The sequence below is a fragment of the Larimichthys crocea genome, chromosome XIII, assembly GCF_000972845.2.
Source record: "Larimichthys crocea isolate SSNF chromosome XIII, L_crocea_2.0, whole genome shotgun sequence".
Classification (NCBI taxonomy): domain Eukaryota; kingdom Metazoa; phylum Chordata; class Actinopteri; family Sciaenidae; genus Larimichthys; species Larimichthys crocea.
Genome location: NC_040023.1, coordinates 8,100,580 through 8,128,404, shown reverse-complemented (window position 1 = coordinate 8,128,404; position 27,825 = coordinate 8,100,580). Strand labels below are relative to the sequence as shown.

The 27,825-nt window shown below is 39.6% G+C and overlaps 2 protein-coding genes across 4 annotated transcripts in view; one reads left to right on the top strand and one right to left on the bottom strand.

Moving 5' to 3' along the window:
- The window catches only part of lipea (lipase, hormone-sensitive a), a 10,130-nt gene extending 3,650 nt beyond the window's left edge, over positions 1–6,480 (bottom strand). Inside the window, exons 1-7 of the mRNA XM_019254673.2 lie at positions 6,369–6,480; positions 2,463–2,710; positions 1,140–1,424; positions 927–1,017; positions 699–844; positions 422–607; positions 33–185 (exon numbers count right to left, since the gene is read on the bottom strand). Coding sequence (XP_019110218.1) covers positions 33–185; positions 422–607; positions 699–844; positions 927–1,017; positions 1,140–1,424; positions 2,463–2,710; positions 6,369–6,378 — 1,119 coding nt within the window. The 5' untranslated portion in view covers positions 6,379–6,480. The remainder of the gene's footprint in view (positions 1–32; positions 186–421; positions 608–698; positions 845–926; positions 1,018–1,139; positions 1,425–2,462; positions 2,711–6,368) is intronic.
- LOC104928068 (sodium/hydrogen exchanger 3) lies at positions 6,391–27,825 on the top strand. Of its 3 annotated transcripts, XM_027286809.1 has the most exons (17): positions 6,391–6,509; positions 8,473–8,566; positions 20,473–20,775; positions 21,601–21,761; positions 22,386–22,464; positions 22,615–22,792; positions 22,879–23,099; positions 23,196–23,398; positions 23,476–23,565; positions 23,649–23,719; positions 23,804–23,933; positions 24,031–24,176; positions 25,013–25,136; positions 25,272–25,445; positions 25,720–25,774; positions 25,881–25,967; positions 26,389–27,825. In XM_027286809.1, exons 3-17 carry the CDS (start codon positions 20,553–20,555, stop codon positions 26,688–26,690), a joined length of 2,244 nt encoding a protein of 747 aa, XP_027142610.1. In that variant the 5' UTR covers positions 6,391–6,509; positions 8,473–8,566; positions 20,473–20,552; the 3' UTR covers positions 26,691–27,825. The 3 variants fall into 3 exon arrangements, with proteins under 3 accessions (XP_027142610.1, XP_010740588.2, XP_027142609.1); XM_010742286.3 differs by lacking the exons at positions 6,391–6,509; positions 8,473–8,566 and adding an exon at positions 12,671–13,288; XM_027286808.1 differs by lacking the exons at positions 6,391–6,509; positions 8,473–8,566 and adding an exon at positions 18,450–18,987.

Sequence of the window (27,825 nt, the reverse complement as noted above, 5' to 3'; positions counted from 1 at the left end):
GCAGTCTCACATCGCAGCATTTTGTACTGTACCTCATGGGATTTGGAAGTCTGTGCCACAAAGCCCCCTCCGTGGAAGTGGATGAGGAGCCAGGGGGAGCGAGGCTGCTTCTGTACCCAGGGGAGTTGGGACGCTGTGATGGGCGGAGGATCGGTTCGGGAAAAAGTGAGCAGCTCTTCACTTTCCTATAAAGTAAGTCAGAATATAGATATGAGGTGATAAAGCATGACTATCTCCTCACACAATTAAATTCAAAGGAAAAATGAGAGCAGGCGTGAGCAGATTTCATCACATGAGGGACAAAAGGAGACAGATAGAACTTGTACAAACTTCTGATATGCAAAAATAGGAGCGCTTGTCTTGGTATTCATTATATCCTCCATGTAAATCTACTCTACGTCTGGTCCAGATTCTGCCTCACCTGTCCATCTCGAAGCTCATAGGAGATCAGACGCATGTTGACAGGCCCGGGGCCCCAATGGGCAATTGGAGGTGACACGGTGGCTGTTAGACTCGGGTCTGAGGCGAGTGGGAGGCGCAGAGTGACGGGAGGCAAAGTCAAGGTGATGTTCATCTGCACCGGGCTGGAGGCTATCCTGCTGAAGCCCTGCACGGATCAAAAAATGTGGGCAGTTGAAACATTAAAGAGAACTTCAGCTGATTTGGGAGTCAGTTGTCGAATATTTGACCCTGCCTACTGTTAAAAGGCCGGACTCTGTCAGGTTCCAGAAGGACTTCCAGAACTGCATGTCCAGGTTCTGGGTAATTCGTTCGAACTCTGCGCCACGTAACTCTGGATCCATGACGTACTTCCCTGATGTGAGCAGGGAGAGGGCTGCCATGCCTGGAAGAGGAAGGATGATTTTTAGCCACAACAAGATCTTAACACAGAGGACAAAACCAGACAAAGATAGAAGGAGACTCACCCAAGCTGGACTGCTGTTTACCATACGTCTCTCCATAGGAAACCATGCTTATGACAACAGTTTGGAGGAACGGACGTAGAGCTGGCGAGTACTGTGAAAAGAAACAGTCAACAGAGTTGTTTTTAAGCTTTCTGCTCCAGCCTGCTAAGGATTGGCCCGAAAATAAAAGCAACTGGTGTGAAGTAAGTCTGTTTTGTTTTTTTGTTGGCTGACCTGAAAGCCCAGACAGCGGCCGTAGAAACAGGCTTTGTGCATGGAGCTGTACTCCTGCACGAACCGACGACTGAGGTCACCCTCCTGCAGGGAGTACAGCTGGGCGTAGTCGTTGTCGTTGACCAGCCGCTGTGCGAGGTGCATCAGGGCGCGAAGCTGGCACAGGGCGCTGCAGTACGCCTCCATCTCAGAGGCGTTGTGGTCTGCCCTGAAGAAGGCACTGTTGTAATTAGAGGCAATGTAGCGGCCCTTGTGAACGATGTGCAAAAGGCAAGACTGCAAGACCTGAAAGACAGAAACACAAACAGTGACACTGATAAAGAGTGGTGATATTTTATATTACTTTTGTTATTCGGAACAAACGCCATAAAAAGACTAAAAACCAACAATGAATACCAACTAAAGTTCAAAGCTCTCTGTGCCACAGAGCTCCATTGTTGTCCAAAAACACAAGAGAGCCTCACAGAGACACTGAGACCAACATCACACTGCTGATGTTGGTCTTCTTGTCAACAAGAAAAAAAACAGAGGAAGAGTTGTCTGATCCGTTTCAAAGATTTAAGAGGTTCAACATGGGATCCATTCATTTTTAGACATCACTGTAAACAAACAAGCCAGTGTGAGGCGTGTATTTAGATTACAGTGAATTTAGCATTATGTTCGACCTACCTATTCAAAAAAATAAAATACCTTTGTTACATTTAATAATTTTATCAAAAAAAAGTACTTTTTTAAAGTATCAGTCACTGTGTGACTGTCTGAATATTAAAGTTATTTCCCTTCAACGTGCAACATACAGTATATATAACGAATGTTTGTCATTTAGATACAGACATCATGAAAATTCATCCCAGGCGGTATCAACGCCGCGTGACAAGAGGCAAAAGAGTTCATGGGAATCTAACAAGCGGCAACCTCTGTGTCTGTGCCGCAATGTCACAACTTCACAGCAGAAATAAAAATGTTTACAGCCTTCAGAGACCTGTGGGTGACGTCACAGATACGCTCTCCATTCTTTATACTGTCATTGAAATGATTAGTCCATAAACTAACGACTAAAACATTTATTTTGATAATTGATTAATTGTTAAAGTTGTACCTTCTCATATGTGAATATTTGCTGATTTTCTCCGGCTTCTATTATAAACTATTAAAAGGTTTTTGGCTTTGGATAACCAGTTTGTCAACAACAGTTTGGGAAAACTAAAATTACATTTTATGGACTAAATGATATGAAAAAAAAAAACAGTAATTAGTAATTAGATTAGTTTTTGTCTGTCATGCAACCACAGCTTGATTATCAACAGCTTGGCTCGGTCTTACCTTGACCAGGGTGCGGTAGCCATTTCCAGGCGTCTGTGCGTCAAAGTCGTAATGATGGAAGATGGCGGTGAAGCACCGGACCACAGGTTCCAGGGCTCGTCCGTGCTCTTGAATCTGTTTCATACACGTGACCAGACGCTGGGCAACGGCGCCGTACGGCAAATCAGAAGGCCCACCCATAACAGAAATGATGTCCCCGCATACCGTCTCTAAGGCTGCGAACACAACCTTGTAATCCATGTCTGAGGCTGTGAGAGAGAAAGAGAGAGACAAGAGGGTCAGGGACTCCTTTTATATATCAGCCTCTGTGCTTATCGACACAGCAGACATGTGATGTGCACTGTAAAGAGAGGAAAACAAACAGATCTCAATGACCTCATCTCCTCAAAGGAAAGTCATTACTTTGACGATTATCTGTTCGGTCAAGGGTTGAAGTTCCAGTACAGCCTGAGGAAAGCACTTTGAAAGGAGGTCATTAAGACTCGCTGACTGTGATGATATCAAGCGCTGGAGAGGATTTTAATTACAACAATAATCTCGATTGTCTGTCGTATCTATGGTGACTATTGCATCCTATTTTATGACTTTGATAACACAAAGATGAAATGACTGGATGCCGTAACTCCAGCATGAATATCTCGATTGCAAATATTGAAAACTTGTACATCAAGAGTCCGCTCTCTTTCTCGATACTTGCTGAGTTTGCTGTTGGTCGTTTGTTGATGTTAGTGTTGCATCCTTCACATTAGTATGAGCACATGATCTGTCCTCTATAGCGCCACCTTCAGGACAAACTTTACATGTTTTGCTCTGCCCAGTAAGAAGAACTTTAGTTTGAAAAACATAGAGCTCCCAGACAACACTGCTATACAAAGTGTCTATCTTTCAAAGTGAACATTACAACAAATTAAGTGAATATTAAGATATTTTAGGCTTTATATATTCTGTGACATATAATTTCTACTGTGATATCTCTTAGAGATGTTGTTGCTGGAGCAATATATTGACTACATTGGTTTTAGAGCTTGGCTAATACTGGACTTTTGTGGCTGATGTTGAAAACGAAATTAGGGAGTGGAAAGAAATGAGAGAATTTGATTCGCTTTGATTGACACGTAGGTGCTGTTACAGATTTTAAACTCTCAAATATGTGTCTTAATAATGCAGTAAGGGTTATACTTTAACATCTCGTACCGTTACAGTACGTCTGGATGTTATTAGGTCATTCGATCAAAGTTGAAAATAATTCACGGCATTGCTGGATTTATAGGATTTCTTTTGGATCAGTGTAGTACATTTTGTGCACAGTTTGTTGAGTATTTAATTATCTGAATTAGTCTCTCTTATTTGACCCATTAACCTACATATTTTATAGAATATACAGTATATACAGTATCAATGTCTGGATATAAAATTACACATAACACGAGAGAGGGTTTTATTCATATGGTCCACTCCTACTAAAGTAGCAGGACATATACTGAGCATGCAGTGTGCACATCACTGCACACATTAGTCATACATGTTACCAAGCTATATTGAAAACCGTGATGTTGATGTGCAGTTACTGTGGAAACTGTGTCAGTGGCAGCTGTCGGCGTACATATCCTGAAGCAGGCAGTTAAATCAGGACGTTCTGCCAGTTGTGACAATGTTCACAAACACTGGCGGCTTTATCACAGCTCTCTGACACGTGCTCCGCTGTGTTTGTCTATTTCTGTTCAGTAGTCAAATGTCTCTCTGTGGGCCGCATTTTGGGCTTATGACAACAAGCAATGTGCCGACCCAGTAACTAGATGTTCTTTGAGCCATCTGCAGAGGAATCCCCAGAGGAATCTGCATTTGGCCACAGGCAGGACACCAAATAATGTATTTTATGTATTTCTAAAACAGTATCCGTTTTCACAATTTATCTCAACTTTTCTGCCTTAAAAACTAAAAAATATTGGCTCTAAAGAACATCAAAATTAGCCATAAATATCAAATAAACAGTCACATGTCCCCGCAAACAACTTAACCAGTAGTTGCTGCAGTCCTGACCACAGATAAGCCTCAATCCCAGGGTGCCACATCAGAAAGGATTATTATTTGATATTGTGAGTGCACAGACAAAAGTGATCAAACAGCCAGTCTTATAATCTCTGAACGTATTTTCTCTTTTTGCTTGAAATTGTTTGTTTTTTTAGAGGTCTGTCTCCCTAAGGCTTCATTTCTCTGTATTTCACTCATTTAATTTGATTTAATTTTCCTTTTCTTAAATAAATATCTTTGCATTATGTCTGCTTGTAAAACTAACTGGTACTGTGGTTGTTTCCTTTAACCATTGTCACTGTTGGTGTCTGTTTATATATGATCCTATCCAGTTTGTATTTGTCCTTTTTTGTACTTTGTACTGTTTATTTATAAAATTATTTATAGACTCTGCCACATTTAGCTCTCTTGTATAATTTATGTGTATGTTTTGTGTAAGTTCAGGTTCTTCAGCTGTAAAATGTTGTATATCCGACAATGGTGTTTCTGTTATGTGATGATGGTGAAAGACCAGTAATATCATATTTTAAAATCATAGCTCTGGTGTTGTTTTATGTTATTCTGACTTCCTTTACCTTGTTTTGTGTACTCAGCATCACGCCTATTGGTTTCTGCTGAATGCGTAGATGTTTAAAAACAGGTAATGGATACACAGTTTCATTAAAAAGAGGCTGGGAACTTTTAAAACAAAAGCTACTCAAGCAGAAGTAAATAGTGCATTTGTTGGAGATTAATTTCAGCTGTGGACTATTGCACTAGTGAAACTTTACTGCAGAGTGGGAACACGTTGGGATCCAATCACAATAAACTACAGTACCGATGTCCACTGTAATGAAGGAATAACTCCTCCACCTCCACCTCCACCTCCACCTCCACCATTTCTTGGACAACAATGCAGGTCTTTAGCACAGGGGAATAAGCTATTTTGGATAAAGCGACTTTACTTACTTAGTAGCATTAATAATAATAATGCAGAAAATAATGAAACTTGTTCTTTAGTTTGCATGTTTTTATAGCTCTGAGAGAGCACGGTGTACGATTTACAACCCATTTGTGGTTCTTTCTCATATTTGTATGTAACATTTTTATCTCTACAGTCACTTTCTATGATGTTTAGCACGGGTTAACTTCTTAACACAGTTATATATTTATCTTCTATGCAAATGTGTAACTCCTCTGTACATATTTGACACCTATGCAAATGTTTAACCACTATATATATTTAAATTTAACGTATGGCTGCTGTGTTATAGGTTAATTGTAATGTATGTTTAATGCTGGATCAATGCTGTTTTCAGCTTCTGTTGTGCACAAACACAGGGACTTGAATACTTGTTTGTTTGCCCTCAAATGAATCTCAAACCACTTACCAAAATAAAAGCCTGGGCTGTCCTACAGCAGGATCTCAAACCCCCCGAAAACAGCTGATAAATGACGTAAACCTTGTCAACAGACTCGCCTGTTGTCACTGTCCAACAGTCCTATCAGTTTACAGCACAGATATCACCTTCTCATACTGTTAGAAACACCTCTCTTCGGTTTTCCGGAGAATTTAACAAACGTTTTTTTTTCTCTCTCTCGCTTTGCCGCATACCCTCATACAAACTTTAAATATTGTCATAACCGTTTTTCCGTAGCGTTCAAAGCGACCCGTTTTTTCAAAGGGTGACAACTTCACCCGTAACACCCAAGTTGAAGCACTTCAACGGTCGCTCGCCGCTGTTGCTCTCTGTCTTACAGCCACGTAAACACCTTAACAACGCGTCACACTCGACGCTTAACATCCCGACACCTCGACAAAAACGCCACAAACGCGCCGAACACGACGGATAACGAGTTTTATCTACGTGGCTCCGTTAAACAGGTCTCACTCACCGAGCCGCATCCTCTTCCTTCTCGGTGTTCTGCCGGTTTCTGTCCCGCAGAATGCTGGGTAACGTCATGTGAGCAGAGCGCGAGGCGAAAGACCAACGGACAGGCGCGCGCGCCCCGGCCGTTAGCGTAATGAATCAACAGGTAGGCTAAAGATATCATTAATGTATGCTTTAATTAAGCTTATATATGTATTTAAAGTTATATATTAGGCCTCAAATCGAACATATGAAGCCCCTTAAGTGATTATCTGAAACATTACCCAAGTAAATACAGTGTTTTTTCATATTTTTTCTCTTAGACGTTCATTACCAAAGCTAATATAATGTTAATCTGCTTTAATTAAGATTATATATATATTTAAGATTATATATTAGGCCTCAAATCAAACATATGAAGCCTCATTCTGTCCAGATAAGTGATTATCTGAAACATTACCCAAGTAAATACAGTATTTTTTCATATTTTTCCCCTTAGACATTCATTACCAAAGTTAATATAATGTTAATCTGCTTATATACATATTTAAGCTTATATATTAGGCCTCAAATTAAACATATGAAGCCCCATTCTGTCTGGGTAAGTGAATATCTAAGATAGAAATAGATTTTCTTTTTAGATTTTCTCCTTAGAAGTTCATTACCAAAGCTAATATAATGTTAATCTGCTTTAATTAAGATTATATATATATTTAAGATTATATATTAGGCCTCAAATCAAACATATGAAGCCTCATTCTGTCCGGATAAGTGATTATCTGAAACATTACCCAAGTAAATACAGTATTTTTTCACATTTTTCCCCTTAGACGTTCATTACCAAAGCTAATATAATGTTAATCTGCTTATATACATATTTAAGCTTATATATTAGGCCTCAAATTAAACATATGAAGCCCCATTCTGTCTGGATAAGTGAATATCTAAGATAGAAATAGATTTTTTTTTCATATTTTCTCCTTAGACGTTCATTACCAAAGCTAATATAATGTTAATCTGCTTTAATTAAGCTTATATATATTTAAGTTTATAGATTAGACCTCAAATTAAACATATGAAGCCTCATTCTGTCTGGATTGGTACAGAATGGATGTCTGTTCATTACCAAAGCTAATATAATGTTAGTCTGCTTTAGTTTAGTTTATATAATATATCAGCTTATATATTGCATATTGTAAGCCACAGTATGCCCCATTCTGTACAGATATGTGATTTTTTTTGACACATTACCCCTGTTACGTACAGTACATTTTAATTTATTTTTCTTAGGAAGTTTGTTACAAAAGATAATCGAACATTCGCTTACTTTACTTTAATTACAGTATTTTATTTCTAACATAGGAAGTTTGTTATAAAAAACACATTGTAATGTGTTTATAGCTTACATAGCAGACAGAGCACAGGTGTTAAAAGTACTAGTACTTTTATTTTGACATGTGAAACACAGGTTTACAGTTAGTGGTGTCTTCTATGGAAAAAGACTCACATACATGTCTCCTGCTGCTCTGCCTTGCACTATCATACAAGCTCAAAATACAACAAACAGTATTGGTTAGACTAAATGTTGTGCATGGACAGTATACTGCATTGTGTCTGTGACGAGGGTATGGGACTCTCTAGTGGCAGTCAGATCACTTGCAACACTCCCCACTCACTGGGTCCTAAAGTTTTGCTTTTACAGAGTTTTACAGACTGCCTGCATTTACAGTCACACAGATCACTAGCCTAATAATAATAATAATAAGTCTAATCATTTTCATAAAATAGGATTATTGGTCTTCTTGAAATGCAGCTGAGTAACACACAAAGGGGTTAATTAATAATAATTACTAATTACATCAGTATAACGTACACAAACATCAATTACTCAGTGATCAAATGATCAAAAAAATCATTGTTGACTATAATAAATCATAATTGTTGCTCTAGAATTAGGATTTACCTTATAATGAGTTAAATAAATGTGACAGCAATCCTCTGAAGAAACTGTTTGGTGTTCATGATAGCTGTCTGTTGTTGTGTGTTTGGAATAATAAATAAGAAGATTAAAATAAGAAGATTTACTTTAGTGTTTGACCCTTTGTTTGCTCTCTTGTCCCTTTGAACAGCATCGCATGTGTTTTCCTGACAGACATCAACAATATAAATATGTGCAAAGATGTCATGAATGAAGTGACTCACTACGCTGTTGAAATTTCTGTGGTAAGTGACTGTTCTTACAATCTTTCACTTTCATGACGAAAATGTTTCTTTAAACACCCAGTCGGAGGTGACGCATGATGTATTGGGTGTGGAGGCGTTTAGTATGGATGTCATTGGGTGGTCTCTTTATGCATATGCAACATTAAAGTGTCACTATGACACTATATGGTTATGTAAGATCAGTCATTTGAAAATTTGTGCAGATATCAAAGGTCACCTCAGTGATCTCATGTTGGCTCAACATCTCTGTTACTTAACTGAACTGTAAACACGTCCTTCATCCGACGTCGTGATGTCCATGCAGGTTTCACTGCTTTTATTTAACATCCTCTCTTCTGCAGTCTGACACCATAAACAGACCGTGGGGCAGATGAACATGCAGGGTTTTTTTTAACCAGCTACATCCAGTAGTGGGGAAAATACAGTTGTATTTGTTGCGTCAAGTGTCAGACTACTTTAAGACATCCTTGCTCTTTTCTGTGTCGTCTCAGAAATGTGGCAGAGAATCACAAGAAAAAAGAAGTACCTGCTCATTCCTTAACAACTTAATATTAATAGATATGCGCCTGTTAAATAAATCAAAAATCATCTGGGACAATCACTAACCTCAATATAAACACTGAAAACTTGTCGATAACAAGAATGAGGGAAGTTCCAGTCACTTTCTTTGTGTCTGATGCTTTGTAACTCTTTGTGACTCAACATTCTCTATTGTAAACATTCCTATCACAAGAAGACCTCACAATGATGGTCTGTGTTTAAATCTGTAGAATGACAAACTATATATGGTCTGACGTCTACGGGCTCTGTGTGTTTCTACTGTGTGCACAGTCAGCCATGCGTACATACAGTCACCGAGCTGAACTATTGTTAAGACACGACTACAACTGCGTGAAATGTAAGGAAATGTTGAGAAATCAGCTGATCTAAAAACGGCTGGTTGCTCAAACAAGCCATCTTTAATGACACCTACCTGCCAATTAAAGCAGCCACACTGTTAATCCTGCATAACTTTAAGCCTTAATATAATCTGAACAGGTGAGTTGTATAAAAATTCACCCTCAGTACAGTTGTTATGAACGATGAAATTAGCTACAGAGACCAAAACAGTTTTTTGTACCAGGCTGTAAACATGTTTATTTCTGCTGTGAAGTCATTTGAACATGGGGACTTATGGAGACTGACTCACTTCTGGAGCCAGCCTCAAGTGGACGTTAGAGGAACTGCAGTTTTTGGCACTTTCACATTGGCTTCACTTCACAGACACGGAGGTTGCACGTTAGTTCAAAGCACTCAGGGAGCCGCTATCGTGGCTGTAGACTCTCAGGGCTGTTGCTTGATAAATTATTCAAATGAATGTCAGTTACATAATGAAATCACTGATTAATCATAATTGCACTTCACTTAAACAAACTGACATGCATTTATTGCATTTGTAACTCTTATTATTATTATCTTAAATAGAGGTCATTCTTTTATTTATACTAAAACTTCTGTTCTGGCGGCCCGCTGTGAGTCTGATCTGGTTCCTTCCAACAAGTTTCCTATTAATGCCTGACTTTAAAGGTCAAGTCACAACCAGAAGGCATTGTTGTGGCAAGGCATCTTTATTGACTGCTGCCCCAGACATAGACCCTCTTACCACTGACCTTAGATACAGGTGTCAGCTCTGTGTTAAGCCGGGGGAACAATCGATCAATGCAGCCAGTTTACTCATAAACTATCAACAGACCTGCGGTGCAAACAGCTCTCCTGAAGTCCATGCTGGTGTCGCAGGAAGAGAACACGTACATGTAACTGACTGTGCAGGTGTCAGCCTGGTCTGATGTGTCAAGATGAGTCGTTTCTGATTTAATGATAGTGGGATAAGAAGGAAGTGATAAGATTTCCTGAACGTCTTGACAATTCATGATGAGTCAGTTCTTAACAATAATGCTCTTTTCTTGTTACCCGCTTTACCGCAAATCTGCAATTTCGGCATTTCACGTAAAGTACTGGATTCCCGGAAAGGCCCTGATTGCACATTTATGCTCTGACTTATCCATAGCGATATTGAAAATAACCCGACACTCCTTCCAGTAAGAATAGGAGCTGATATGGCTGTTTAATTTGTAACTAAAATGAATAGGCAAATCTTGAATAATGACTCATGGAAAAAAAAAAGAAAGTCACTGTCACATAAACACACATGGATAGTGGCAATAAAGGCGCAACACAGTCACTGTTGTGCAGTGTGGCAAAAGTAGAAGATGTTGGCGCTCCTTTCCAATGAGGGAGACAAACGGGTCAAACCGCCCTCCCGCCCTCATATCATTGATACGTAATGTATACTGTATACTTCTGTACAACACCTGAAAGCGGTCTCAGGTCATCTCAATGATTTTTGTTGTTTATACAAGGAAGAAAGTACAATGCGGAAAATACCGGTCAAGCTGACAATTATTCCCACACGAGATACTGTTTTATATCCTAGATATGTTATGTTTTCATCATGTCTGGCTTCTTTGCCGTAATCTTTGGTGGTAATGCGGTTACATTCCTCGATACGATTTACAGTCTGTTGAAATGCCACAAGCTATAAGTCAGGTTTAAAACAAATTCACAGTTTAAACAAATAATCCAGACCACTTGAAAGTTAAAACAGGTATTCACCTGAAACGTGTGCTGAATATTTAAACTGCATTCATGCACAACTACGGTGAACATGATAGGTTAGTACCAAAAAGTAACTATTGTACATTTCCAACAGTTTTAAATGATTACTTGAGTACATGCCTTTATTTTTTACTTCCAAATAAGTAGTTTAGATCTCTCTAGTCTCTGACCACTTGGATTAAAGCTGTGTCACCCTGCGAAACTTCACACCCGGCTGCATATCTCCATAAGTTGTGATGTTTCTGTCTCAAATTGGTTCATTTCAAATTGCACAAGCGATAAAATAATCTAGTATGCATGTTTGTTTTTTTTAAGATTTGACCCCTTGTTCCACTACTTCAGATTTTATGGGTAAACCTGAGACGTGTTTCAGTGCCAAATGGACTCAGATACCAACATCTCTAAAGCAAAAATGAATGAATCAATGTAGCAGAGCCCGAGATATCTGGACTTTCAGTATGTAATGTGGGTTATGGTACAAAAATGTTTCTATAATGCAACCAATAGCATGTCTCGATCAACCACTTGTTCATGTCGTTCAAACTCTTGAGTTTGTAACGCCGGCTTGCTTAAGATTTGTCCTGCAGAGCCACAATGAACACTAGGAACTATTTATTAACTCCTTAATAACTCTTCATTAACTCGTACAACGTAGGATGGTGCTTCATGTTTGGTGTGTTTAAAAGAACAGTCTGTGCCTCTTTTGTTCTTTCTGTCATGCCTTCTAGCTGTAGAGCACGGCTGTGTTTATATTTCTGTTCTGCATGTTTGGCATGCACAGTTTTTGGCATTACATTTTTTGGTTATTACAACTGCTTATTGCCTGTGATTGTTATGCATCTTCTACGATAGTATTACTACATACTCACTCACTGTTTCGTCTTTAAACAATGTCAAATATTCTTTTGCCCATAGCAGCAACTTAAAACCCAAAGATATTCACTTTACTATCACATAAGACAAAGAAAAGCAGCAAATCATCACAACTGAGAAGCAGAAACACAGGGACGTTTTTTAATTTTTTCACTAGCAAAAATGACTTAAACAATAAAACAATTATAAAAATAGTTGCAGATGAACTTTATACTTTTAAAATGATCAATTTGTTCTCTAATAAATACTGCTGCTTTAACAGGCTGAGTAGGACTTTGGATGACAAGTAAATTAAACTTAAAAAAATTGAACCTGGCAAATAAAATTAGAAGTCAAGGCCAAAACTAAGAAAATAAGATGTAAGAAATTTGATTTTTCAAAAACTTCAACCAAGATCTTTGTACTCAAGTACTCAAGCAGGAAATTACTCCTAACGTTTGAGTATTTTGCAATAAAGTCTGTGCAAACATCAGTGTGAAAACTTGGTCATAAAGCATTCACTGCGAATAAATAAAGAACAAAAGTATCAAATCTTCCATCGAGTGAAGTGGACAAACTAGCTGGTCTGGGTGCAAAGTGGGAGGAGGCAGACAAGCATCAGGATAGGCTGAGTTTCACCTGCCGTGAAAAGCTGTATCCTGAGCAGAGTGCAGAGCAGAGAGGGGGGCCACAATGCTCAGGTTAGATAAAGATGTGGACATACGTGAGAACAAAGTGAAAGAGACCTGAGAGGAATGACAGACTCAGACACTCTCTGAGCACTCGAGTTTGTGGGTCAGGTTTTCTCAAGCATGGCGGCTATTTGGCGGTTTGCTCTTTTTCTCTGCATGTTGCTGATGGTGTCCAGCAGTGACACAGGACACGAACCCCCCGAAGAAGACGCCTCGAGTTCAAAGTCGGACACATCGAGTGGGACGGACTCAGGCCATGACACGAGTGGGGACAGTGGACAAAGCGGGACGGACTCAGGCCATGACACGAGTGGGGACAGTGGACAGAGCGGGACGGACTCAGGCCATGACACAAGTGGGGACAGTGGACAACACGGGACAGACTCGGGCCATGACAGTGGGGACGGTGGCCATGGAGGAGAGCCCATCACCACTCTACCTATTGTGAGCTGGAAGTGGCACCATGTCTCCACCCCGTACCTGGTGGCCCTCTGGATCCTGGTCAGCTGGCTCTGCAAACTCAGTGAGTCCTGTCCATGGAGCACCAATCCTGTCCTTCAGATTCATCCAACACAGCACAAAACAAATATTTTAATCACAAATATGAGTTAGTTTAGCACATTTTTTGATAATTTGTTGTGGTGGCTTTAATTAGAGGTGATATTAGAAGACTTTCAAAGTAAATCTACATACGTTTTCAAAGTAAAAGTAGTATTTTATTTATATTTATAGTTATTTATAGCTATAATATATATTGCTGGATCATGGAATTATTGGATTTTCTCTGCTTTCATACTGTGTGTGCATCATATTTTAAGAGCAAATCATACACTCTGCTATCAGTTTATTAGTTTATCAAGGTAAAGCATCTAATGTTTAGTTTCTTTAATTTTATCATAGATATCATGTCATCCAACCTCCATTTATGTCCTTAATTGAACATACACAACATTTTTCAACAGTTTCAAGTATGAACTCTAATCTACCTGTAAGAAGTGTGGCGATTTTGATAGATATTATTATTATTATTTAAAAAAAACAGACTTCTGAGTCAGTTTTTTAGATTTAAATAAACAAACTATGTTGAGTTCAAATTTAACGTCTCTAACTTTAAACGTTTGGAAGCAAAAATTCATAAAACACACTGTAACCATCTGTAACACATTTCTTTGTTCATCATCTATGTGTGTTCTTAATCTGACATGAATGAGGCCTTAAAGAGAGCTTGACCTCACGAAGCCTGTACGCATCCTGTTGTGATCACACAGCACGGTCATTAACATTTTAATGTATACACAACAGATGTAAATGGTTTGCAGCGCTGTGGACAATGTAAATGAATGAGCGTGTGCGCAAGTGTGTTTGTGTACACTCCCAATGACATAAATACGGGACTGTGGTCGTCTGTACATGATGCAGGAAATGACTCTGTTGATAACTAAACAATGAAATCAGACACAACTAGATTTTTTTTTGTTCTTTTCTGTGCAAATAGTTACAGTAGATTTTCTTTTTTTTTTGGCAGCTTCGGTGTTAATCTGTGTTGACTTTGGCTGAAAATGTTACAGCCAAAGTCAGTTATAAATGATAACAAAAGAAATGTTAGGAATGGTTTTAGATATCTTTGAGTATTTGCTTCCAGATTCTGCAAGTTAGAGACGTTCAATTTTAATTTTAGGTTTATTTAAATCTAAAAAACTGACTGCGAGTATGTTTAAAAAAAAAAAAAAAACATTTCTTGAATTAAAAGGATTGCAAAAGACGATGCTTATCGATCCAAATCGCCACATTTATTTGACTTCGTCTAGAGTTCACACTTGAAACTGTTTAAACAAAAAATTAGAAAGAAAAAAAAGGCTGTGGAGATGGCAAACATTGACACAAGGATTAGAGAACATCTCCAATAAGGGGATTAAACTTGTGGCTATAATAGGATTTTTGTGGGAAAACCACTAGTACTGAACATAAACTATGTTTAGAAACTTCAGACACACTTTCAATGTGATTTACGAATTAACTTCGGCTTGACAAACTTATTTTTAACAGAACGCAAACACATAAAGTAATCATAACACAAATAATACGTGCACACTATAAATGTTGACTTTATACTTGCTCAACATAGTTTGCCGAACAATGGCACCGATTTTCTTCACATTTTATTTCCCCTTTATAGATTTACAATGCTCGCTTTCTTTCATCCTCCTCTCACTGCAGTCAGTTCTCTCTCCACTCGATGCTAATTAAAGGACAATGGACAATAAATGCAGGTTTTACGTATCCGTCATCAGTCAGTCAGTCAGTTCATCTCCGGTCTCACAGGGACATTTGTCATCTTTACTGTCAGTGACAGTATGATAATATTAGTCGTGTATTAATAGTAAAATTTTTATCTTATCTTATCTTATCTTATCTATATATATTGTAACACTGAAATGTTTGCTGGTTGAGGTCATAAATAATTTAATTTCATTCAAACTCCACCTCAAACTATTTATTTTGATAGCAGCCCAAAATACTTCACGGAGCAGAAAATAGATAATACATAAAATAAATATGGCCATACGATGATAAAATGTCATAATAAATAAAAGTATTAAGAAGAAAAGAAAAAAATAAGTTCAAGGATCAGTTCAGCGAGACCTAAAAACTACAATAAAATGTTAAAAGTCTTTAAAAGTCTCATTTTAACACAGGAGGTAAGAAATAAGGATGGTCAAGACTTGGCAGTGAATGCCGAGCAGAGTTATCAGACTCTTGGTCTTGAAACTGGTCTCAAGACGGCTTCTTGAAGGTCTCATCGCAGACAAAGAGGACTCAGGTTTTTAATTTTAAGATTCATCGAGACCACAGCTGCGGGAATTTTACTAAATTGTCTGATTTATTGATTAACATCATCACTGTTTGGTGGTCTTGACTTCATCTCAAAGTCTTGGTCTTATCTCGGTCTTGATACATTCTGGTCTTGGTCTTCACCTGTTTAGATGGTCTTGACTACAACACTGATGCAGAGGCATCTTAAATAAAAGCCAAGGCTAAACAGATATATCTACATGTTTACTTTAAAGATATCTACAGAGGTGTAGGAGTAGGAGTAACTGAAGGAGGACTCTCTGTGTGCTTTTGTGAAGTCAGGATCTTAAAAACTAATTGTCAACCAAAGCAAAGACTTTAAAATATGAGTGACGTGCTCTCTGACTGGTCTTTGTAAGTACTCGTAGGATAAGTCATAGGCAGCATAGAGTTTTTTTAGGAAGACCAGACAAAGGAGCATTGATCCTCAAGTCAATAAAAGCATGAATTTATATTTCTGTGAATGTTTCGACCTTAGCATTTAGCTAAAAATAGATTTCTCACATCATTTGGACAGACAATAAAACAGCAATCCTTAACTGCAGCTACTGTAGCCCTCCGCCTGGAAACAACCTTTATGTGACCTCTCTTTTCTCACCATGAAGTTGACCTCTCTGTGTGCTCAGAGCCATTTAAGAATGATTGAAAGGTTCAAGTTTAAGGCCAGCCGCTGGTAAGTAAGACATATTAGGTCATTAGTTAATAAGGCGGAATAACTTCATGCTTGACTTGTGCAGGCTGTGGAGCTAAATGTTCCCATGAGGATGATTTACAGCGTTTAGAAACCAACAAAATGTCGAGCAGATATAAAGCTGCTATACATATATATATATAAACATATGCTAAACTATATTAACTCTGCTTACACAAAGCTCACATACTGGTTCACACCTGTGCCCGTGTGAGAGCTTACGTATCAAATCATCAAACCAATGAGGCTATTGTCCCTTGTCCTGGTCGAACAGGATGGGACTGTTGGCCTGAAGAAAAACATCCAGTCATAATGTAACAGGTTCAGCGAATCAGCACTTATGGGAATAAGTATTTACAGATTTCACAATCTGTCTTCGCTTTGGAGAGATGTTTGTGTTTTCAGTCATGCGTAGACTGAAGTTTACTTCCTTTATGAAAACTGGTTATTTAAAGAATACTATAGTCTTCTGTCTCTGAGTTAGAACATGAATGAATGAATCAAACCAAGATACTAAAATTATTATATCGCTGTAGAATCTAACCCATGGATTACTACTGAACACATACATGTTTAATAAAGGCGCTCAAATATACAGCTTCATTTTTATTAAAGATTATTTTTTTGGCCTTTTATGCCTTTATTGATAGTACAGCTGAAGATAGACAGGAAGCAGGGGGCAGAGAGAGGGGGAGTGACACCCAGTGAATTAGCCGTCCGATGCGGGATTCGAACCGGGGCCAGCTGCAGCGAGGACTATAGCCTCCACACACGGGGCGGCCACTTAACCCACTATGCTACCGACCGCCCCCAGCTTCATTTTTATTCACTGAACTATTTTCAGCTGCGGATTGATACACATGTAAGTTTTTACTGCACCAGAACAGAGGTATCAAACTACAGTTGTGTTTTTAATAGTTTTTTTGACAACAATGGAGATCTAAGGAATGAGATATATCAGATCTATTATCAGTTTATTGTTGGTTTCCGTCTCTGATGGATGTTATCTGTCCATGCTATCCAGGTGGATTCATGGACTAAACTCTGATACTCTGATACCTGTTGTGTGTTCTGGCTTTGTTTATTTCGTGTACCACATTGTAAATCTGTGCCTTGGCTTGTAATTTACGTTATAAAACTGTGACACAAAAGAAGTTTAATTTGGTTTGTTACCGATGGTTTGAGGCTGACGGAGACGGTGAATGAGAATGAGCGGTGGCATGGATAAAGCCGGGTTAATCTGTGAAATAAAAAGTTATTTTCTGATCGTTTCACAGCGGTTACATTCAGAATAAATAGAAACACAGACACACATGAGCCCTTTATACCTTTATATAGACACCACTCCCTTCTAAGGAGTCTAAGGAGTTTTGTTTTTCACGCGTCTCGCAGCAAAAAGGTTTGTAATAAATCTTAAACACTGATCATATAAAGGACCGGTATGTAAGATTTAGTGGCATCTAGCAGTGTAGTTGCTGGTTGAATCCCGCTTGCCTATCTTTAGCCAGCATTTCAAAGGCTCCTTCAAAGGTTACAACAACACAGTGATTCATATTTCCAGGTGATTATATACTGAAGAAAACATACTATATTCAATTTCTGACATCTTCTGTACATTTTCTACACTGAATCATAGCTCCAGTATATTATGGTAATAGTTTATTTAAGGACTGTTAAAGGGCAGGTCCCTCATTTCTCTAACGTCAAAGAGGTTGGGAGTCTTTAACCGGGAGTTGAGTAACAATCATCGTCAGTGTCAATCATTACTAAACACAAAAGCTTGAGACGAACTCAGTGGAAATGTTTCTAAACACACACACACACACACATACACACACACACACACACACGTATTCATTCAACATCTATCTCCTGACCTCTGTCACTTACTCCCTCACTCCCAAACACACACACACACACACACACACACACAATCTGTCGTGACAAAGTGTGATGCGTTAGAGACCGGAAAGCCAAAAGTCGTGGTGGGTGTTTCAAATGTGACTGAATAACTTGTGGTGTTTCTCTTACTCCCCCTTTAATACACTAACCTAAACACACACACACACACACACACACACGCACACACTTGGTCATAGAGGAGATACTGAACATACAAAAAGGCTGAGTCCAGCACACTGCACACTTCAGACCGCAGATTGGGAGGATACAGAGTCGCAGACTGAGACAGAAAGATGGAGCAAAAGAGATGAGAGTTGTGGAAAGACAGCGATAGTAAAGATAAGTCGAAGCAAAAACCCACAAAGAAAAGGAGTGAGTGTGTGTCGCTGTCCGGCAGTTCATCCTGGCCTTGGTACAGACCGCTCACCTCCCTGACATTTGAGGTGGCACAGGCAGAAGACGAAGGACGTGCAGCCTGTTTCTTTTTATCTATTTGTAACATTTATTTAATAAAATGCAGCGCTGTGGATGTGTACACCTGCGGCTGTGTGGGTTGGTGTTACTGATCTGCCTCATCTCAGGGGTGACGGGGGTGAATGGGGATGCAGCGCTTCAAGAAACCCATCTGAAGGCATCAAAATCGAACTCACATGGGGGTGAACATGGCAACAGCTCCAACATCACAGGAATACCCATCGTGACCTTTAAGTGGCACCATGTACATGAACCTTATCTAATTGTTTTGTGGATATTGGTGGCTGGTTTGGCTAAATTGGGTATGTAACATTTTAAAATGTTCTTTTTTTCTGTTAAGCATGGACTACCAGATCAGCAGTTTATCTTATGGGATGTGGAAAGAAGTTAGGAAAGCATGTTATCTTGGTTATGCCATAAACATCGTGTGAATATTGCACATTCCTCAGTCAACGATAACCCTGAGCTTCTTTTAATATGAAAAAATCTGCAGAATTCACAGAGGAGGAGCTATTTTTATCCCACCTAATGTGAAACGATTACAATGTTGTCCCGCTGTCAGACACAGAACTGGAAAACTGCAAATGCATGAATGACTGTATCAAAATTTAGTTATTTGGAGCAGCAAAGGACCGAGGATGGAATCAAACCTTTGGTCACGGTGAAGACTTTTAGCCATGGCACCATGTGAGCCACTGCGCCCAACATCCACATTATTTATTTTCATTTTAACAGCTGATCTGCTTCATCAGGACTGTGCAGATTTAACTCAACATAAACTAAATTCTGATTGGTGCAAGTTGCTGGTTCGAACCCCACCTGGGTTTTTTCCTCTGTGCAGTTTGTCGGCGTGTTTTCAGATTTAAGATGTTGGAATACATGCTGGGTACTCATTTGACTAACTAATTGACTAATTGTTTCAGCTCTTTAGCTCTACTTAATGTATTAGTACTTTACAATATGTAGCTCATCTGCACAAGCACCCAAAGGCGGTTCACCTCAGAGTTTCATGTCAGTGCACGACCACTGACCAATCAGATCACTGATAGTGATCCTCCTGAGTTTACATTCATGTGACAAGTGATGATGATTGGTGCACAGAAATATGTGATATCGTGTGTGATCAGCTGATCCCTGCACACTTAAGACCAGTGCGCCATGACTAGCTTCTAATATTGTAACAAACAGAGTCACGGGCTGCAGCAGTGATATCAACACAGCATGCTGTTCCAGAGAACAGAAGAGTTTCTTTTGTTTTCGTGCATGTACTGTACTGACCTTTATAATCACTTTGTTGTTTAACGTTTGACCTCATGCATTGAGGTATAACACACCTTCATCCAAAGTTTTCAAACTTAATCTTCAATGAAACGTTGAAGCACAACAAAAGTCTAACCTTTGTGTGGGCTGCAGAGAGAAATCAACGTTTTGAAATGGGTCTATTCGAACAGGTTCAGTACGTTTGAGCGTTAAATAATCTTTAGTGACACTTTGTCAGGCCATTAAGTCAAGCGACCTTAAAGAAAAAGTCCTTGTTTAGTTACGCAGAGAGATTTTTAAACCCTCAAACGCACCACGCTGGTTAATCATACGCTGGGAACCGAAAAGAGGCACGTTCTCAGTCGAGTGCAACAGTTGATCATTTGCAAATTTTGCAACCTCAGCCTCACAGAGGTTTAGTTTTATGGTTTTTATGGTTTTAAACATTGTCAAGGTCCCAAATTATTCTTGTTAGATGAATCTGTATTTGCTGCTTCTTCTCTCAAACTCTTCTTCTCTTCTGTCAGTCATCGAGGCCAACCACCATGTGACCAGTGTGATCCCCGAGAGCGCCCTGCTCATCTGCTTTGGCTTCATTCTGGGTGGGATGATTTGGGGTGCTGACAAGGTGCAGACCTTCACGCTGACCCCGACGGTGTTCTTCTTCTACCTGTTGCCGCAAGTCATCCTGGACGCGGGTTACTCCATGCCGAACAAGCTCTTCTTCAGCAACATGGGAGCCATCCTCGTCTACGCCGTCATCGGGACCTGCTGGAACGCCGCCAGCCTGGGGCTGTCGCTGTGGGGGTGTCACATGGGAGGAGCCATGGGTAATACTTTGTTTCACTTCAGCAGGTCAAAGTCAAAGTTTATTTCTGGTTCAAAGACGATATTTATAAAAAGTCACAACGTAAACTAAAAAGGAATAGTGTCACCTAGAGTAGAGGATGTCTGATAAATGCAGGTTTTCTAGTTCGAGTTGGAACTTTGGACCCGATTTGGCCAAAAAATTGCATCAAAAGTTGCAGAAATTGAACACACAGACTTAATAAATTGCTTTTTAAATGTAGTGATATTGATGTTTTACATCCTGATACCAATTGTGAAAAGATCTGCTTAGAGGTCTTAGAGAAAAAAAGGGAGCAAATGGTTGGAGTGCCATGCTTTATGACCGCATTGTCGCAACTGTCGCCCGTCTAATTGAAGCTGGCGACCTGTTGACGTTTTCTTGTCTTACCTCTACACCTGTCACTTCATCAAATAAAATACTGAAGTAATTAGTAGTAGAAGATAGTTGGCTGTACATCGATGGGTACATTACAGAGAAGTGCTAATTCTGCATACTTTTAATGGTGAGAATTGCCAAGATAGAAACAAATGGAGAGGCTTTGAAAACTACTGCACCAGGGGGATAAATATCTTTGTTCGAGTGGGGATTGGAGAGAGATCTGAGATTATATTAGTTATTGCCATGATTGTCTGTATCGTATTTCATGGCGGTCCCTTGTTCGTCCAGTTTTTGTTGAGATGTGATATACTTAGCTGCTGGAAACAAAATAAAGCGAGCCAGCAATGATTCAGATGTTGTCAGGTGGTTACAAGGCTAAACTAAGCAAAGATAAAAATCAGAGTATTTCCTGCCCCGTGTTCTCCAGGTGACCTGGACATCGGCCTGCTGCAGTATCTCCTCTTCGGCAGTCTGATCGCTGCCGTGGACCCCGTGGCCGTCATCGCCGTGTTTGAACAAGTCCACGTCAACGAGGTCCTCTTCATCATGGTGTTTGGAGAGTCGCTGCTAAACGACGGCGTGACAGTGGTTCGTATTTGCTACGATGCTATGCCAACCGCTGTGTGCTTAATGTAAACCAAAGAAGTAGAACAGTTTGTGAGTTTGCTAAAACATCGATCATCATCAAAGTGTTCAATGCAAACATCCTGCTCTTTAAAATAATCCCTCCATGGTCAATCAAAGTGCTCTTTGAGGCGGTTGACATATAAGAAATAATACTTGTATGTGTTATGAATCATGAAATTACTCTCTATTCAAGGTATAAAGTACAGGGTGTATTTATTTATCATTGTATAAGAGTGAGGAGTGAAAGGGAATAAAAAGGTGTTTCCTTCAACCTTCCACACCTTTTTAACATGAGTGTTTATTGTCTGAGGCTTATTTTCACTTTTACAGTCAGTCATTCAACTGACGTTTTTATCCAAAGTGACTCACAAAAAAGGCAATGCGCTCTCTGAAGAGCGCTTCAAAGTAGAGAGGTACGCCCCCTTTAGGTTGCATTTGTCGCAGGTGCTGGATAATCTGCACCAAAATCTGGAAAAAATATCTGCACATTGCTCTTTCTTCTTGTTTCTTACATCCTCTTTAATTTAACTACTTGGAGTGAAAGAAACACTTCATAAGTTAATCTTCTTCTTCGTCTTCTTTCAGGTGCTCTTCAATGTTTTTGATGCGTTTGTGTCACTGGGAGGAGCCAAAATTAATGCTGTGGAGATCATTAAAGGAATAAGTAAGGAGAGATATTTATTTACCCCTTCGTATGGTTTTACAGATTCTGTATGTTTACAGAGGGTTAAAATATTCATTAAATAGGATATAATCCAACCTGAATAACATTAAAAGAAGTCTTTACACATGCGTCCTCTTTCTCTTTCTCCAGTCTCTTTCTTTGTGGTGGCGTTCGGTGGTTCCCTCCTGGGCTTTGTGTTCGGCTTGCTGATCTCTCTCCTGACCAGATGCACTAAAAACATCCAGATCATCGAGCCAGGCTTTGTCTTCGTCTTGGGATACCTCGCCTACCTCACAGCTGAGATGCTCTCCTTGTCTGCCATCCTGTCGTGAGTGCACCATGAGAAACATCTCCTTTGTTTTTACTATGTTTGTGTCTGTTTTGTGTTGACATGTCCGTGTTTTTGTCCTGCAGGATTGTTTTCTGCGGCATGTGCTGCCAGAAGTACATCAACTCAAACATGGACGAGAGCTCCGTCACCACGGTCAGATACGTCATGAAGGTTTTAGCCAACGGATCAGAAACCATCATCTTCGTGTTCCTCGGCATCTCCGCCATCGATAAGACGATCTGGGTGTGGAACACGGGCTTCATCCTGCTCACGCTTTTCTTCATCTTTGTCTACAGATTTATCGGTGAGATTTTATCTTTCAGTTTCAGGTGGAAACAAAACACCACCTGACGTCCTCGGGTCACAAAACGAGCTGTGTTTGTGTGCATGTATACTACAGGTGTGTTTTTCCTCACCTGGATCCTGAACAAGTTCAGGTTGGTCCCCGTGGAGTTCATAGATCAGGTGATTATGAGCTATGGTGGCCTGCGAGGTGCTGTCGCATATGGCCTGGCGACAATGTTAGATGGGAACAAAATAAAGGAGAAGAATCTGATGGTTTGCACCACGCTCATCGTGGTGTACTTCACTGTCATTCTTCAGGTAAACACTGTGTTTTTCACACAAACACACAACTGCTTAATTTTGCAACAGCTTAAATCTTTGAATTTCTGTTGCAGGGAATAACAATGAAACCTCTGGTCACCTGGCTTAAAGTGAAGAGAGCCGCAGCGTCCGAGCTCACACTCATAGAAAAAGTGCAGAACAAGGTAAGTCTCCAAATGAATCAACAGGAAGGACAATAAACCACCAGGCCGCAGACTGTCACAGCATCTCTGTTCTTGTTGTTCAGGTGTTTGATCACATGCTTGTTGCCATAGAGGATATATCTGGACAAATAGGACACAACTACATGAGGGACAAGTATGTAAAGACGTCTTGAATGATATTAAACAACAGTAAAAATGTGTTTGAATGAAGCTATAATTAACTTCTGTCACCGTGAAGGTGGAATCATTTTGAGGAGAAGTGGATGTCGAGGATTTTGATGAAGCCGTCAGCGAGGAAGAACAGAGACTACGTCTTCAAAGTCTTCCATAAGCTGAACCTCAAAGATGCTATGAGCTACGTGGCCGAGGTGAGAGTCACATGTTCCCTCTTGTTGTTTTGTTTGCGGAGATGAGATTCACTGCTGGTCAGCCGGTAAAGGAAGTCCTCCGGTCTCTGTGTTGCAGGGTGAACGTAGAGGTTCTCTGGAGTTTGTCCGCAACGAAACGGCGTTCGTCGACTTCAAGAAAAAATTTGGCGACGAATTCACAGAAGTCATGCCCGACATCATGGCTGACACGTCGGAGGATCACAGTGGAATGTCCACTATGAGGCGAGCAAATATTTCATCAATAACTGAATGAAGAGACACACACAGACGATGGTGATGGACAAATAAACATCAAATCTCTTATTTTATTTGAGGGTTGTCAGGTAGCTACAAAGAGAAACATTGTGTGGAAAAGTAAAGGAAGGAGAAAAACAAATTCTTGCAGGATCATTTTGTCCAGAAAACAGAAACTAATTGTGAATAAAAGGTGCGTTCACGCATATTTACTGAAGACTACAAAGGCTGTTTATCTTCTGACACCTTAGCAGCTAAATCAACCAATGTTAGTGTCTGATAATTAAGAGCTAAGCTAAATACAGGACAGTTTGGCGTACGTGATTATAGATTTTTAAAGAGGAACTGACTTTGAAGATTTTATTTGGCGTGACATTTGATCAAGCAGGTCGCAGGCTGCATTCATGATTTTGTAATAAACCATGATGAGAAAGTTTCAGAGCGCCCCTGTAACTATAGTAACTCACTGTCACACTGGAGCTGTAACCATAGCAACATTAAGTGATACCCTAAACAAGCAGATAAATAAGTATTAGTGCCAGAATGACAGGAGCAGCGAATGGAGAACAAACCACTTTTATTATCTTAAATCCAGCTGATTATGATGATCATGATAGTGTAAAGTAAAGTTGAAAACTGAAGTTCATCCACTCACTCTTCAGACAGTGAACAGATCAGACACTACCCCCTGATGGCAACAAGCAGTCACAGCATTTGTTTACACACTTGAAAAGCAGAAACAATCTCACGTCTTCTATCGACTTTGCATTAGAGGTCTGAATTATCTGAGAGTGAAGTACCTGACATGATTTTTCCTGCTGCAGAGGAGACCCCGTGCCATCGGTGAGCCTGGAAATGCACGAGCAGAACATGAACGGAGTGAGGGAAACAGAGGACGTTAACAGTCACCACCTGCTGCAGCAGCATCTGTACAAGGGAAGGAAACAGGTGAGCAGTCACTGAGCTACATACATTTAAAGTATTACACTTCCATGTAGTTGGACGGTAAGATAAGTCAGAAATGTTGTTTCCTATTCGCTCTTCTCTTATCCGGGATCGGGTTTCTTGTTTTGTGGTTCATAGCACCGTCACAGATACAGCCGGAGCCATTTCGACGTCAACAAGGATGAAAACGAGGTGCAGGAGATCTTCCAGAGGACCATGAGGAGTCGTTTGGAGTCTTTTAAGTCTGCAAAGATGGGCGTCGCTCCACCAAAGCACATTACAAAGCACACAAAGAAAGACCAGCTGCAAAAGGTCAGAGCCTCAGGATTAAATTTCATCAGATTAGAAGTCTCTAATCATGTAATCTTGTCAATTTATTTCTATTTATACAGTTTTATAGACATTTCTTGTGCAGTGTTGTAGAAAAACATGATTATCTTTATCAAAGTGAGATTTTTGTATTGTACAAAACATAAAAATTAAAAATACTCTTGCCCTGATAGTCAAAACATGTATTACAGCTTTTCACACTTTCTAACTCAGTTTTAACACTTTACTAATAAAATGACTTCTCTACAAACTGCAGATGCCAAATGGAAAATCACTGGACAAAAGTAGAAGTTATCATTCTGGTGACGAAGGTTCGTATGTCTCTCAGTTTTAAAAACCAAACATGAATGTCCTGAATTATCCCAGTAATCAATGAAAAGGCCCCTTTTCGCTATATATTTTCTCTTTTTATTCCAGATTTTGAGTTCTCAGAGGGAGACAGCGCCTCTGGCTTTGAGGCATCAGGCGGTTCATTCCCCATGAGGGTCACCTACAGAGCAGGAGGTGAAATAAATCCACCATGCAGATATTTTATTGGAGTAAAAACACCAAAGCACAACCAAGTAGAAGTCATTACGTACCGCTGCAACGTAAAATGATCAAATATGACGTCTATTTCTGTCAAATATTGGATGATTTTTTACATATTTGAGCATCAAACTGCTGTTTAAATGAAACATTTGGAAGCTTTAGAGGGGAAGACTTTCTAAAAACTCAAAGGAATTTGAAATGTGACATGGCGGGCAAGCAAAAAAGTTGGTTTGATCTTTAAAATGTAGAATATTTAATGTAAAATCTTAATCTGAAAAGTAACTACTAAGGAAAACAGTGAAGTACAAGTCCCTGAAAATTCAACCTAATAGTGATAACAATGTTTTAACCTTCAACTCTGTCCACACTGATTCACTTTCTTTCCATTATCCAGCTGGTATCGAGAACCCAGCCTTCATGCCGGACCTGGACCCGTTGGCGCAGGTCCAGATCCCTCCGTGGTTGGCGGAGGCCGAGCTCGACAGCAGCATGGTGGCTCCTTCTCAGCGTGCACAGGTGAGGCTGCCGTGGACGCCCAGCAACCTGCGCCGCCTGGCTCCTCTCCGCATCAGCACTCACTCCACCGACTCCTTCATGCTGGCCGACGCTCCCGGTGCGCAGCAGAGGGACAACGAGCGGCTGCCTCCACCTCCACCTCCTCCGCCACCGCCTCACAGAGACGATGACCACATGTAGCAGCAGCACCCAACCCCCACCTTCATCTCCCTTTAACCTGGCTGCCAAAGACACAGACCTAACCTCAGACTTTGCACTCTCTGAATATTTACTAGGGAATGTTTTCTTTTCCGTGCAGTTGTTTAATCTTAGGCGTGAGTTTTTAGACGAAACATTCACAGTCCCACGACCTTTGTGCTCCTGAGGCAGCTCTGCTTGTTGATCTAACTTCACCCTTCACTGAGCAAAGCCGAGCTGCACGTAAAGCGACAGAGATGTTGAACATTATCACTTCTTCTCCTCTGGTTCACGGTCAGACATTGCAAATTAACCCCCCCCTCCTCCGTAGAATATCTTATCCCTGAATGTGATGCACAAACCTTTTTTTTTCAAGATATTTATGAATAGTGTTGTTTATAATAAATTTAATGAGAGTGACATGAAAAATAATTCAAATGTTTTAATCTGAAAATAACATTTCGTGTGTGTTCTTGTCTCAGGACGGTACTTGAGATTGAAAATGAAACTTGAAGAATAAAACGTCACATGTATGATAAAAAAAATATTTATTCATAAATTAACTTGGGTGTTATTTCACCATCTGAAATCTGCAACCAGAGAATGATTGTAGTGTTTTATTAATAATTAACTTAAAGGATTAAGTGATTATCTAAAAATCATTGTTAATCCTGCATAACTTTAAGCCTTAATATAATGTGAACAGGTGAGTTGTATATAAATTCACCCTCAGTACAGTTGTCATGAACCGGGAAATTAGCTACAGAGACCAAAACTGTTTTTTGTACCAGGCTGTAAACATGTTTATTAAGACATTTGAGGAACTGCAGTTTTTGACACCTCTGCATCGACTTTGATTTTCACTTTAAAAGCCTAACACTGTAAAGGAAGGATTATGCCATTGGAAGGCTTTTAATTTGTAGCAATCTGTGCAGGATGTGTTGAGCCCCACGGGGATTTAAAAGATTTAAAAAATTTAATTTAAAAATAATGAGTCACTTTCGGCTGCTTTAATATTATCAAAATGAAAATGAACTCAGATGAAAATGTGTCTTTACATTTTAACTAAATGTTTTGTTATTAGCAGATTCAATAAATAAAACTGAAGTAAATAAAGTAAAACTTTTGATTTCTATTT

Excerpts from the sequence above, each read along its gene's own strand:
- LOC104928068 (XM_010742286.3), top strand. The coding sequence starts at position 12,886 with ATGGCGGCTATTTGGCGGTTTGCTCTTTTTCTCTGCATGTTGCTGATG. Across the intron at positions 21,762-22,385 it reads TAAACGACGGCGTGACAGTG|GTGCTCTTCAATGTTTTTGA; the intron begins GTTCGTATTTGC and ends GTCTTCTTTCAG. Across the intron at positions 24,177-25,012 it reads AGTGGAATGTCCACTATGAG|AGGAGACCCCGTGCCATCGG; the intron begins GCGAGCAAATAT and ends TTCCTGCTGCAG.